Below are 13,456 nucleotides of genomic sequence, written 5' to 3' on the forward strand. Positions count from 1 at the left end.
GCAAACAAGTGGCAGCCTCTCTGCTTTTTAGATGGAGATGAAGGAAAGAAATGTTTATCATGAAAACATATGAAGCAACAAAAGGGACAGGAGAAAGCTGTTGCCTGCACTGAAGTTTCTTATAGACAAGAGCCACCCAGGTAGTTCTAGTGGAAAACTGTTAGAAAACAGGGGAAAGACAGGGCATAATCTCCTTGAAACTGTTGGCACAGTCTCAATGTTTTGTACCTAATAAATTTAGCTTTCAGGAGGAAGTTCGAGTAAGCTGCATTTACTAGTTTTTAAGAATGAAAATAAATGCATTGATTATGTACAAAAATGTTATCGTCTGCTAAATGAGGCAATTTTGGCCAGGACTTGACAATTTCTTTGCAGACACAAAGTTTAACCCAGGGCTTTTCAACCATAAAATTACTGCCCTGTAAAAGGACAGATAAGTGCCTAAGCAAGTGCCTCATTACTGTCAGAGCAATGATTTATTGTTTCATTTTACTGTTGTGTTTTCCTGGTTATTAGAGTGAAGGTTGAGTCAGCCTTTCCATTATAAGTAAACTTCCTTTAAGAAACTGCAGTTTAACCAGAGAAGAAAACTCACTTGTAACCATTTAGGCAGACAAAAATAACAACACTGACAAGTGCTTGGATGCCTTTTGAGGTGAGCAGTTCTTGACCCCTTGAAGCCCCAAAGTAGCTGTTTCTTTTCCTCTGTGAATAGATGCCTCCCAGCTAGGATACCTGCTCCACTGAGAACCACTTAGTTTAAGGAGGATATAAAAGCAACTGAGAGAGAATCAGCAAAGCACTGGGAGCTGCACCCCTTGCTCCCTGGGGGCTACACCCAGATGTAATGCTGCCCGGGTCATTGCCTCTCCCCAGTGGAATGCTGGCAGGCAAGGTTGTGGTGGGCAAGGTGAGGGGCCAGGTGAGTGGGGTGACTGCCCCCCTTGTGAAAGGACCTGTGCAGAATTGGCTCTTTCCCCTTCCGACTTGCCATGTGGGCCAGGTGGCCACACTGCTTCTGTTTTGGCCACCAGGCAGTTCCGTGTTGAACGTGACAATGCTCCTCATCAAGACTATTCAGAGCTTGTAATAAATTAATTGTAGCTCGCGGTGAGTAACTGGAGAGATTGGGCTTTGCTAATTACCCAGCCTCCATCAGCTGCCATGCATCAGTGGTCTGTGGTGATTACTGAGTATAGGACTGCATTTCATAAATCAGTGTGTATATGCCATTTGACTGGAGCAGCCCTTTGCACTCATCTCCATTTTTCTCCCTCTCTCATTTTTTTTCCTCCCTGTTTTGTTTTGCTTTTAAACATGAGTGATCATGAGGCACAGATCTCATTAAGAGTTTCTGGTTTGCATGAGCTGCAGAGGTATAATACATACATGGCTTGTACCATGAAACCAAATCAAACTAAAAGCTTTCCATGTGAGAAAGACAGCATTTGAGGCTAATGCATCCTTATAAAAAAAACGCTGTAGACTGCTCATGGGGTATGCTGGTGAGATACAGGCAGAGGCCTCCCCTGGCACCAGACATCCCCAGCAGAGTGCATCCCCTGAGAGAGCATCTGGGTGGAAGCCTGGCTGCTAGACAAGGCTACCCCAACCCCACCACCCCCGCAAAAAAAAACCCTGCAAAGAAGTCCTACTGCTAAGTGCCAGGAGTTTGCTCCACTATCCAGGATGCTCACAATACTAGACATGATTCCTTATGCTTATTCTTTTTTTCTTTTCTTTACTTATCTTTCTTTTATTGTATCCTCCCCTCCACACCATCCCCCCCCTCCCCCCCCCAATTTTAGAGACATTACTCTTCACAATTGGACCAAATTAGAACTGTTTTGAGTCAGAAAGATAAAAATCAAGAACATAATCCAGACAAGTTGAAAGCAAAGAAGAGGGGCTTGAAATGTCAGCTGAGAGCCACAGTCACCAGACTCTGCAGTGGTGGCTCAGACTGTTTTTCTGGCTGATGCGTAGTGGGCTCTTGATTCGCTCTTTCTCTAAATAGGACTAGAAATATTCCATTCACTGACACTGGTATGTGCACTCCCAAAACACATTTTGGTTTCAATGAGTCAGCAATTTCTAATATTTTCCAAATAGCTCCAGTTGTTTTTGTTTGGTTTTTCTTTTTTTCATGTAGAAAAAGTGTGTGCTTCCTGGTGAAGGGCACAGTAGATTGTGCAGTAGTGTAGGAAACATGAATCACTTTCCATTTGGTTCTCTGCCACACTCCAACTCTCCCAGACACTAAGAAATAAGGCAGAAAATTTGATTCTAATCAATCTAGCCTGACTCCTTCATATCATTCCTATAAACCCTGTCCTTCCTACTTCTCTGCTCTCTTGCTGCATGTTTACTGAAGAGAATATGTGAATTTCTAATAGCCCATGTTTAGATGGATGTCTGATGCCTAAGTTATACAGATAATTTGAGAAATATTTTTTTTGTGTACCAAAGGAGTTTATTTGCTTGCCCACTTAAAAAATCGATTTCTGAAACTTTCTGTTGTTTTCTTTTCTATCTTTACTTCCCAATCAGAAAAAACAAACTCTTTTTTTTTTTTTTTTTTTAGTTAGCTATTTCAAGTTAGATACTCAGTCCTTTGAAAATCAGACCTTGAAATTTGTAGAGAAACTAACATGGAAAAACAAACTTGTGATGTTTTGACCTTCTCAGAATTCCTTCTACTGCCTGGACTTTAGGAATCAAAAAAGTTCTCTCAAACTTATAAGAATACATTATTTGTTTGGGAAAAAAAAAATATCAAACAAGTCAACCCTAAAGTGCATTTTTCTGAAGGAGTTTTATAGATAATAGATAATGACGAAGAAGCATTTTTGCACCCAAATGAGGAAGAGTCCACCCATAAACATTCTCAGCATGATATTTTTGCTTTAGTTCATCGCTGTGGACATCATGTGCAGGGCACAATGTGAGCCATTTAGAGCACTGAGTTTCTCAGCAGTGAGAAATGAAGTTAATGTTGTGCTATCACCCATTTTCTGACTACCTTTTCTCTCACTCTTCTGAAATGTTACTGAATGGTTCTTCTCTAGAGTCACATGAAAACCTATTTGGGAGACAAACTGTAAAACTGTTTACTGTGGGTTTGTCTGCTCAGTAGGTGAGATTTCTTTGTATTTTCTTCACTTGATTTTTGATAGATCTTCCCTTTTGTTCCTAAAAGTGAGAAGGCAGCAGAGGTACATACGGAACAGCTGTGTTTGTAAGAAACATGCTTTCATGTAACCCTTTGCAAAGAAGTCCACTACTTGCAAGCTGCTTCTTGTGGCTGAATCAAGGCTCTGCCACTTGCCATGTGGTTTCCAAGACCATAATGTCACATCTTAGTGTGCTGACAATTCTGTGATCCCACTTTGGCCTCTGCTAGCAGACTGTGGAGGGACTGCCTCCTCCAAACGAAATTCAGTACCTCACCAAAGAAAATGAAGTACTGCTCCCAAAAACATTCAGAGTTTCATGAAGGTGACCTTCAACTGGAAAAGTCACTTGCTTCTCAGCAGCCCAGTCTGTCTCTTGAACAGCCCATGACCATAAAGGTATTAGCACAACATTAGTGAGTGAACTGGCAGGGTGATTCAAATGCATACTCTGTATGTCTCCATCATCAAACTGTTTTTATTCTGTATTTTGTCTCAAGGATACTGCAAAAAAGCTGCTCATTGTCTCTCAGGCTGCATCTGGAGCAAGGCACAGCTCACAGGTGAGCCAGTGTCTACCAGACCACATACATGGGCTCAGGGCTTCTCCAGGAATGAGCAACAGAGGCAGCATGGACTTGAGAGTCCGAGCTCACACTTGGCTTCTGTAAGAGACACTGCATCTTTCAACCACAAACCAAACAACTTACAACATTGTATAGTGCAGAAAATGACACTTCCAAGTGTATTTATTGAGAATAGTAAAGATGTACATAATTTTACAAGCTTTTAATTTTAATTTACATTTTTCTTAAATTAGGTAGGCCCTAATAAACTATAATCTGCTAATACATGACAGAGACCCTTGGCTTCAAATCTCAAAAATTCTGCTATTGCTGGGATTTTGACTAATGTCACTTCAGCTCCTCTTCAGCGATACTAAATACCATATTCATTTACAGCCTAAGCCTGGTGTCAATCCTATAAAGCAGAGATGACTTTTGAACTGAAACCCTGTATCTGGATACAACTTCGCTGTTAAAACCTAGTCTTCCTATCGTGTGTAAAGTCTATATTCTCCATGAACTCTGCAGTTCCGATGGGATGTAAGATTTCATCTGCCCTAAGATGAAGAGTGCTTGTATAGAGGACTTTGATTTGGCCTCATCTCCTTTGTCAATGCTTACACTGGAACACACTCCACATCTGCTTCAGAGCCTGCAAACACTGCTGCTCACACTGGATTCGAATGGGAACAGACCTGGGAGCTACCTGCTACCTACATCTTTGTGCACAATCTCCACAGGCACCTAAAAATAAGCATAATTTTCAGGTTTTTTTCTGCTCCCTTTTACTGAACTGCACAGAGTTATGTCTAAGATACTATGCCATGACTGCAATCACACAATATTTGTATTTTGCAAGTTGACCACTCAAATGCCTAATGAATGATCAGGTTCTGTACTGAGAACTGCTAGAATATCAGCAAAAGGCATTTTATTCTACATTTTATTTGCCCCAAAAATGGGCAAATCAGACCTTGTGCTTAATCTTGTTTGTTGAGGAGAGGCTGAAGGGAAGGGAGTTTCTGATTAATATGCTTCTGAATTAAAATGCACTCAATGTCAAAGTGACCAACCTTCAGTTTAATCTTCTTAGGCCCATCTGGAACAGTCTGGCATGACTGCCACTGCCTTGGTTATTTTCTCCTCTGTATTGTTCATGCAGGAAAATATATCAGACTAATTTCTCTCTACAAGGCAGACATGAACTACATAATTTTATCTAAAAAAATATAGCAATTTTTGCTTAGCAAGAGAGTACTCATGCTCTGAAATTTTGTTTTAGTTTCAGTATTGCAAAGCCTTTTGAGCTACATCTTTGAATGTTCTTTGGATACATGTTTGTGTAGATTACTTGTTTTAACGATGAACTTCTGCTATGGTAGCACACAGAACCTTGTCATGCTCTGTAAAACTTCCCTCTTTTTGTCTCCATCTCCTCTCTAGAAGCCCATATTTTAATTGAGCCATATCTGCCACAGAAAGCTAAGCACCACTCCAATGAAGGCACTGAAAACCTTTAACAAAAAACAACAGCTGTTGCTGGGCTACATTTTGTTCTTACATCTGATTAGGAAAAGAACTCTGAAAAACTGAACCAATAACCTGAGAAATAACATTACTTCATGCATTTAAATAACACTATGACATGTCAAAAAAAAAAAAAAAAAAAAAGAAAAAAAGAAAGAAGAAAGAAGAAGAAGAAGGAAAAAAGCTAGTTATCCATACAAATTTTTTGTTTTGTCATGTCTTTTACATTGAGATTTTTTATGTAATGCTGGAACTTGAGAAGGACTTTGAAGTTCTTTCTCATTCCAGTAGAAACACTTTTTTCCCACCTGAAAAACTACAAAAGGCTGTATTACAGATTTTTATGGCATATATTCCCAGGTACTGAAAATACAAAGAAGGTATGCATAATTTTTTGTGTTTTGGACACACAGATCTATCACCCAAATATCTATCTAGTCTACAGTGATTTCATACGTGGTGAGTCTCATGTGATGGCTTTAAACTGCCCAGTGATAAAAAATTGTTAGTTTGTTTTGTGGTGACTTGTATATCCAATTCCAACACAGCAAAGAAATCAATTTTTATGAATTTATAGAGGAGTTTCACCTTGGACTTGCAGCAGCTCCAGGCTTTCACCTACCAAGTAACTTTATTAAAACCTCCACAAAGTTTAAATGAACAAAGTTACTACCTGGTAACTATGGCATATAGTGGCTTAAGAGCACAAAGAGGGAAGATTTCCACCTCAGTGCTGACTGCTGTGCTCATGCAGACATCCTGGAGTTTGCCTGTAACATCTTCTCTTGCACATACCTCTTCACGGGGTCAGCGCACACGCAGCCTCAGGTGTCTCTGCACAGAGTGTTAAAAATTGTAAAAGTAGTTTCCATCTTCTGCCATGAGAGATGAACCACTTGCTGCTGTTTCAGAGTGCTCAGGCTGCACAATGAACATTAAGGGCCCTGTGTGCAATATGGATCCTGCTCATTTTCCATAGCTGAAAGGTAGCACGTTCAAAACTTGCAAGATAATTATTGCTGCATGGACCGTAACTTTTAATAGAAATTACGGAAATTAAGGTGATATATTTCTCAATGTTTCTTCATGAAAATCACCTCTCTATCCTCTCCTCAGAGGCCTGACATGTACTGAAATTTCTGATTCAAAAACATTTAGGGTTGTCACTGTGTAATTTTGTTGAGCAATCAAAAATGGATGAGAAAAATCATTCTGATCTAAAACAAAATACACGAAAATGTGGAACAGAATGGAAAAGCTATCAAAATGCTGTTTTCTTTACCAAAGTGGACTATTCTCCTGAAACGGCCAATGTAATCAAGCCAGCAATTTCAGCAGCTTGTGCTGATCCTGAATATGCTAAATGTAGCATCATTTCCACATCTGACTGATGAAAGCTTCTTTAGTAAATTTTCATTCCTAATGAACTTGTGTTTTATTCCCCATCTGGGATTAACTCCACAGTTTCACCTGCCAGCTGAACACTTCGTCTGCTGGATGGAACTTGGTTCTGTTATACCCAGCAGATGCACTCGTATATCTTTCAGTGGACTCGGTAATTAATGAATGTGGCTCTTAGTTCTCTTGCAGGAGAATCAAGAAATGATGCTGAAGGTGTTGAACACTATTTCTTCTTTTACTTTTCCAGATAGCGGTCCCCAGTATCAACCTCCCAATATATTCTTAACTTTTCTCAAAAATTCAGTGGAATTATTCAGAATCCAAATAAAAACACAAACTCTCCTTTATTATTTTTTCTCACTGCAACAAATACTTAAATTCTTTGTTGCAGCCCTGCTCTTTGATTTCTTTAAATTTCAAATTTGGTCATGTCAAAAATTATCACAAAGGTTTTTTTTTTTTGTTTATCTACATAGTTTTTAACCAAAATTACATTAAAACACACAAACACAGTCATCTCTTTAAGGCACAACACATCATATGCACATTCTGTTTGCCAAACTTATAAAAGAGACAATATTATATAACCCTTTCCCTCCCCTGCACCTCCCCCTTCCCCCTCCCCTGAAAAACAAGAAAGAAAAATTGCATCCACTTCCAAAATCAGCTGCTAATAAAGTCACAGTAAATTATTTTCATCAATAATTTACACATATTACAGGTCTAGACAGGATTATCATTATACAGTCTGAGTGCATTCCAATTCAGATTTTTGGGTTAGGTAGGCTAAAGTCTGGTTCAAACCTCAGTGCTGAGAATATATCCCATTTTGAGGAATGTTGTTGAACACCACCTTGTTGGCTGGAAAATGCGTTTTGGTGCTTTGCCAGTTTGAGTCCATTGTTCACTCCTGTCAGGGCTCACTTGGTGTGTACCAGCAACCTCCACAGTTTTAATTCATTTAGAAACGTTGCATATATAAGACCATAGAGCTTTCTTACGTAGCACTAATGCTTTAACTTCATTCAGCAATCTGAATTCTTCAATTTGGAATTTTTAATTCCAAATATTTCTTCCCTTCTTAAGACAATTCATATGTGTAAAGCCAGAGGCATTGAATCACACATAAAAATTCAGTGTACTTGAAATATATATATATATATAAAAGGATCACCAGCTTTAGTACATAGTTACAAATACTCTAGTTCCAGTGCTTGATGGAGAGCCAAGAGGTCCGAATGACTGGATATCCTCCAGAAAGGCATGTTGTGCTGTGTTTGTTAGAGGAGGGAAAAGGTCAGGAAAGATGAACACTGTGACATGGGGCGGCATATGACACACAAGGATAGTTAGAGATTGCCAGCACCTATCTTACACCACTGTGTTTCTGGATTGATTTTTGCTATTCAAGTACTGACAAAAATCAGACCAAAACAGATCTGAGCTTAGTAGCTCAACTGAAGTTAAAATTATTAGGTGATAACCTTTCTTAATAGTTTCTTTGGAAAATGCCTGTTACTTAGCAAGAGCTACTTGGTTATTGTTCGCATGCAAGCCCATACAAAGGAGCATTAATAGGAAATCCTTTGATGTTCCACTTATTTGACTGCAAAATACTGAATCATCATTTAAAGGACTGGAAGACTTCCATGAAAAGATGCTTCTTGAGTACTCAACACTTCAAAACAGAGATGAATTACATTTTTTCTCCATCCAGGTGGAAAAAGACATCTCTTTGGATAAGAAAATAATGTATTTCTAGTTTAAGAAAAAATAATTTCTGTTGCAGAAAGCATCAGCGTCTGTGAGAGATGCAGGTATATGCACTATTCTCCTTCAATAATTCATCAGAACAGAAAAAAATACCCATAATTCCATGTTGTGTTTAGATCTATTTGAAATGTGCTATATTCATCCATCTCTCTGAATTCTACATCTATCCATGCAATATAGCCAATGTTAAGGAAAAAGCATGCCCAACCAGAAAACACACAATCCAACCACCACTTTTTAGCAAAAATTATAAAGAACCCATCACCAGTACTGTACCTATATTAAGGAACCATTTGGAATGAGCATTTTGGTTATTTCCATTTTGTTTCCACTCCAACTACAATGCTAAGAGCATATTTTATTTTGCTTCTCCTAGCACAAGATTTACATAACTGGTCCTGTACAGATATTGTGACGCAAAAAAATTCAATTTCTTCACACTTCCAGGGGTTATACTGGGAAGCATGGCACAAATTACTGATTTGATCTGTTTCTGAACATTAAAACTTTTCTGCTGAAATTAGACTTGAATTATCATAATGAGGAAAGTAGGAAACAGTTCTTCTTTGGAAACACAGATTTGGTGCACAATCTCTACATTGTGTTCTTTTTACCTTAGCAGATATGTCTTTCTTTGAGCAAATTATTTTTTTATCATATTTGCTCCAGTAAACTATGGATTTACCTTAGGAAAAAAATTGCACAGTCCTTTATATGTTTTCCACATTCTCTGTAACACTTCTCTTGAAACATCCCAAATTTCAGCATTTTAAGAAAAACATCAACCAGCCATCATATCATAACCCTTCCTATATCTTCTGTTTATCTTTTAATTTGCCTGAAGTTTGTCAGACATTTTTGCTGCATTATTTTTCCATCTGTTTTAATTTTTGTTTTTTTCTCTTTCCAAAGTGAAGTGAAGCAAATGCTAGAATCCAAATGGTTCATTTTATTCTTAAGTGTTGATCTCATTATGCTCTTGTTGGCTTGCATCTGTGAGCTGAAATTATTCATCATTTTGTGCAACAGTGACAGAAATGCAAACAGGAAGGCCTGCATTAGTAGCTATGTATCACACCAACATTTCAGAAGACAGGTTACCTTTTTTGCTGCCTGTTCTTCTTCTACACCATCCCCAATTACAACATATACTACTTTTCTGCCAAACCTTTGCATTATTCGTTCAAAGCAACTTTCTTTTCCTGGAAGATAAATGAGATAAGAGTTCAGAGTGAAGTTACCTGATTAGCTGCATGTTCCTCATCTCGGCCATCTCCAATCACAACATAAGTTATGTTAGTGCCAAATCTGGACACTATACGCTCAAAACAGCTCTCTTTGCCTGAAAAACAATGCACTATTTATTCAAACTATCAAGTGAGTTATGGTGAAGCCTCACAGAGGATTTTTGCAGTGGTAAGACATTGCTACCACTACTTTTAAAAAGTTCCCAGCCTTGGGATTAAGAACCAAATCTGGTAAGAAGCAATGGATTCCCTTAGTGACACTAAGATGTTTCAGGTAAAACTAGATCTCTTAATCATTACAGGAAAGCCATTAAGATAAAGGAATTATCAGCACTGCAAAAATGAATAGGTTAGTGAATGAATAATTGAATTTAAATATTTACTCATTATTGTAATAATATTCTTACAAGGAAAGTAGGTATTTTAATTCTAATGTATCTGCAATGAATGATGTAGTAAGGAAAAACCTTTATCAAATGATGACTGAGACAATAGTTTTGCCTGACACTGCTAGAATATGCACCGCTTTTTCTCTTGTGAAAATACTTTAGGAAATATATTGCAATGCTTTTGTCAATGAAGACACATTCCATGCTGTAAGGTTGTTGTAGGTACAGAAATTAAGCATTCCTGAATTGATGATTGGTAAAATCTGCAAAATTATCAGTCATTGTATGTTGCATCACATTTCACAGGAATGACAGCTTCTCTTGGTTTACATTTTTGGATGCAATTTCCATAAACCATACCTTTCTAAACCACAATGTACGAAAGGCACAGAGTTGTGAACAGAATGGGGAATGTGCCCTTTTGTTACCCAGCAACACAGGTTCTGTTAGTAACAGCTGCCATTCCCATCACTGACATACTGTCCCTCAGGAAAAGGTTTGTGAAGCAGTGGCCTGGCTTGCACGGAGCTGAAGGTCAGAGCAGAATTTAACAGAATTTCTGCTCATATTGGAATTCACAAAAAACATTTCTTCATTCCTTTCTGCAAGATTTTTTTTTTTCCCCCCTGCACCATACTGGGGAGTTTCTGAGGCATCTCTATCCATTTAGGCACCATTGAAAATAAGGTGAATTTGGAATTCTTTGACATAAACACATCTAAACATATGCAGTGCCTAAATCTTATAACTAAAATTGCTAAGTGTCAGGGGAGTGTTTTGGAATACATCCATTACTGGAAAAAACATAAAACTGGTAATGCAGTGTAGTCAGAATAGATGAAAGAATAATTTTCTTACCTATTTTGGTTGCACTGTATATATTTTCGATAGGAAAAGCTCCTCCTAAACTGTATAGCAAAACTTTTGCAAGTGCTGGGATAAGCTGGGTTGTTGTTACCAACACGTTTACACAATTACTCCTAAAATGAGAGAAATAGTTTAGGTTTAAATAGTTTTAAAACAGTACTCCAATGTTGATGAGGTGAACCAGTGGAGGGCATATTAAGGATCCCTCAACATTTACTTTCATTCACACGGTATAGCTGCTCAGCACCACCATTTACAGAAAATTTACATAAAACCCGTGGTGAAATCCTTTAAAAATTTGTAGGCCTGATTTGTAGGAAATATTCCACACCGGTTTATAAAAACCAGGTCTTTGAAGATGGGTCTGATAAAATACAGACATCTAAGACCACCAACAGCATCCAAAACAAGGTATTTGAATGCTTTGAAAACATAATTTTCATGCTGGCAATTAACTGTCAATAGCTACCAGCAAAATAAAAGAGTTAAGAGAATGCAAAATCATATTTTATTGCTCTTTAATCTGTCTTTTATCTACATATTTCTCCACAATGGCATGGCTTTCTTCATGTTTCAAGAGTAAAAATATCTCTAAAGAGAGGATGAGATAAGAATGATCACGTTAATAAGCTGCCATTGAATGGTGAGGATGAAAACTTGAATGGAGAACTCAGAGCTGATCTACTTTAGGCACTCACAGGCTGGAACGTGAGCATGACCATGGTGTGGGCATGGAGTTGAAAGTAAATAATTCTGAGTTTTCCCTCTGGCATTTCCACAAATTCCAAGGAAGCCCCGAGAGGCTGCTATTTTCACCATTATGTGTCTCAATTTCCTGTTAGTAACATGTCAGTAATGTTTAGCTGCCTCACAGGTAGCTTCTGAAGTTTTACGGTTGTACAGTTCTTTGAAGACATGACCAAAGACTATTATTTAACAATCCTGAGTGAAGGATAACAGGTTTGCAGACTCATCCACCAATGCTCAACTGGCTTTCATTACCAAAAGTATCTCTGAAGACTAACAGTTCAGAAAGAAACGCAGAGCTAAACACAACAGCTTACACAAATTTGTTACTTTATTCTCCTGAAGTGCTTCACACATTGTTAATTAAACAATTAAGAGATAAGCATATTGCAAGAGTCGTTATGTTGAAATTAAGGTTTTTGTGTCTTTCCAAGTTTGTTTCCACTTGACACTGAATCTCTTCCCAGACATGTTCAGAAAGCAAGATGACTTAATGATGTTCTTTTTTGTGGTTTAAAACCAAGGTTTTTTAGGATTTCTGGTGAGACACATATTGCATGGCTTATTAAGTAGCAGCAGGGTTCACAGTTTTATTGTTTCAGAGGAACAATACATTTTATGTCTCAATATTGGGAACTCAGACTTTTAAGTCGGTTAAAAGAGATTTTCCCTCTTATGAAAACTGAAGATTTATTCTAAGATATACTGGTTTGCTTGGAAGGACATAAGAAAAAAGCCCTTATATTCTGGTATCTATACAGTCTTTATGTAGCACTGTGAATAGGCACAAACATTGAAGGACAGCACAGAGAGCTGTGGAGTCAGAGAATGCTGTCCACAAGGTAATAAATTAAAAGCTGTCTCAGAATTGTACAATATGCTTTCAATGTACACACATTTGAGAAGACATTTCATACTATCTTTAGTAAATGCTGGAATCAGGATAAAAGAAACCACGTTCCAGTTTTCCTGTGTCCTATTCAAAAGTCATGGTAGACCTGTTGTGTTCTTTAAAGGCTCTAATTTTTTTAATCTAAAATGTACAAGAATATCCATTACATGTCTGGAAACTTTTTCTACAGCAGAGTCAGATACATACCTTGTGCTGATAATTGATAATGATTTAAGTGCATTTGTTAGCCAGGAGTCTGTCAGAGCTTCAATTTCTGCTCTTAATTGCAACCATGCATCTCTTTTAGCAGGACCCAGGAGACCTTTTATGTAAGAAAAGTTAGAAAAATAGAATTAAATTCTGTATGAGAAACGGTTTATGGTTATTGTTTCTATTTTAAATTCCATTACAACTTGAAAAAAAAAAAATCAAAGACAAAATCTACAGTCTTCAACAATCAGGAAATCTTCAGTTGCATTTTTACTTCACTGTATCAAGGAATGTCAGATACTATTTCAGATAATAATAATAATCAGTTGAATTTCTTTATATATCAGACTGCATTTCAAAGTATTCCTTTCAGAAACACAAGTTTTTTAAACCAGCTCCTCCCACATATGTTATTCTCAAATTATCAGAGGCAGTGACAAGGAGATCCATGTCATTGGGATCAGAGATGAAGAAGACATTTTGGAATAAACTAGCCTTTGTAGTACCTGCTTAAAACTGCCCTGCTCATGACTCTGCATATAGTGTGAACCTCAGGCTACACATATGGAAATATATTTGTTTGCTGGTGGCTTGCTCTTCCTGTCCTGTTGTAGTTGGTTCTTTTGACAGCATTTACAGCCTGAAATGGCTGCACATCTTATGT

At 37.7% G+C, this 13,456-nt stretch overlaps 1 protein-coding gene across 9 annotated transcripts in view; it reads right to left on the bottom strand.

The window, feature by feature from the left end:
- Positions 1 to 7,305: 7,305 nt before the first annotated feature.
- The window catches only part of EYA4 (EYA transcriptional coactivator and phosphatase 4), a 142,169-nt gene continuing 136,018 nt past the window's right edge, over positions 7,306 to 13,456 (bottom strand). For 8 of the 9 annotated variants that reach the window (XM_040060085.2, XM_040060083.2, XM_058419715.1 and 5 more), the window contains 4 exons: positions 12,790 to 12,904; positions 10,935 to 11,056; positions 9,542 to 9,642; positions 7,306 to 7,938 (listed from right to left, as the gene is read on the bottom strand). In XM_040060085.2, coding sequence (XP_039916019.1) covers positions 7,858 to 7,938; positions 9,542 to 9,642; positions 10,935 to 11,056; positions 12,790 to 12,904 — 419 coding nt within the window. In that variant the 3' untranslated portion in view covers positions 7,306 to 7,857. Of the gene's footprint in view, positions 7,939 to 9,541; positions 9,643 to 9,681; positions 9,783 to 10,934; positions 11,057 to 12,789; positions 12,905 to 13,456 lie in introns of all 9 variants that reach the window. The other variant, XM_058419718.1, reaches the window with a different exon arrangement.

This window comes from Hirundo rustica, chromosome 3, assembly GCF_015227805.2.
Source record: "Hirundo rustica isolate bHirRus1 chromosome 3, bHirRus1.pri.v3, whole genome shotgun sequence".
NCBI classification, from domain to species: domain Eukaryota; kingdom Metazoa; phylum Chordata; class Aves; order Passeriformes; family Hirundinidae; genus Hirundo; species Hirundo rustica.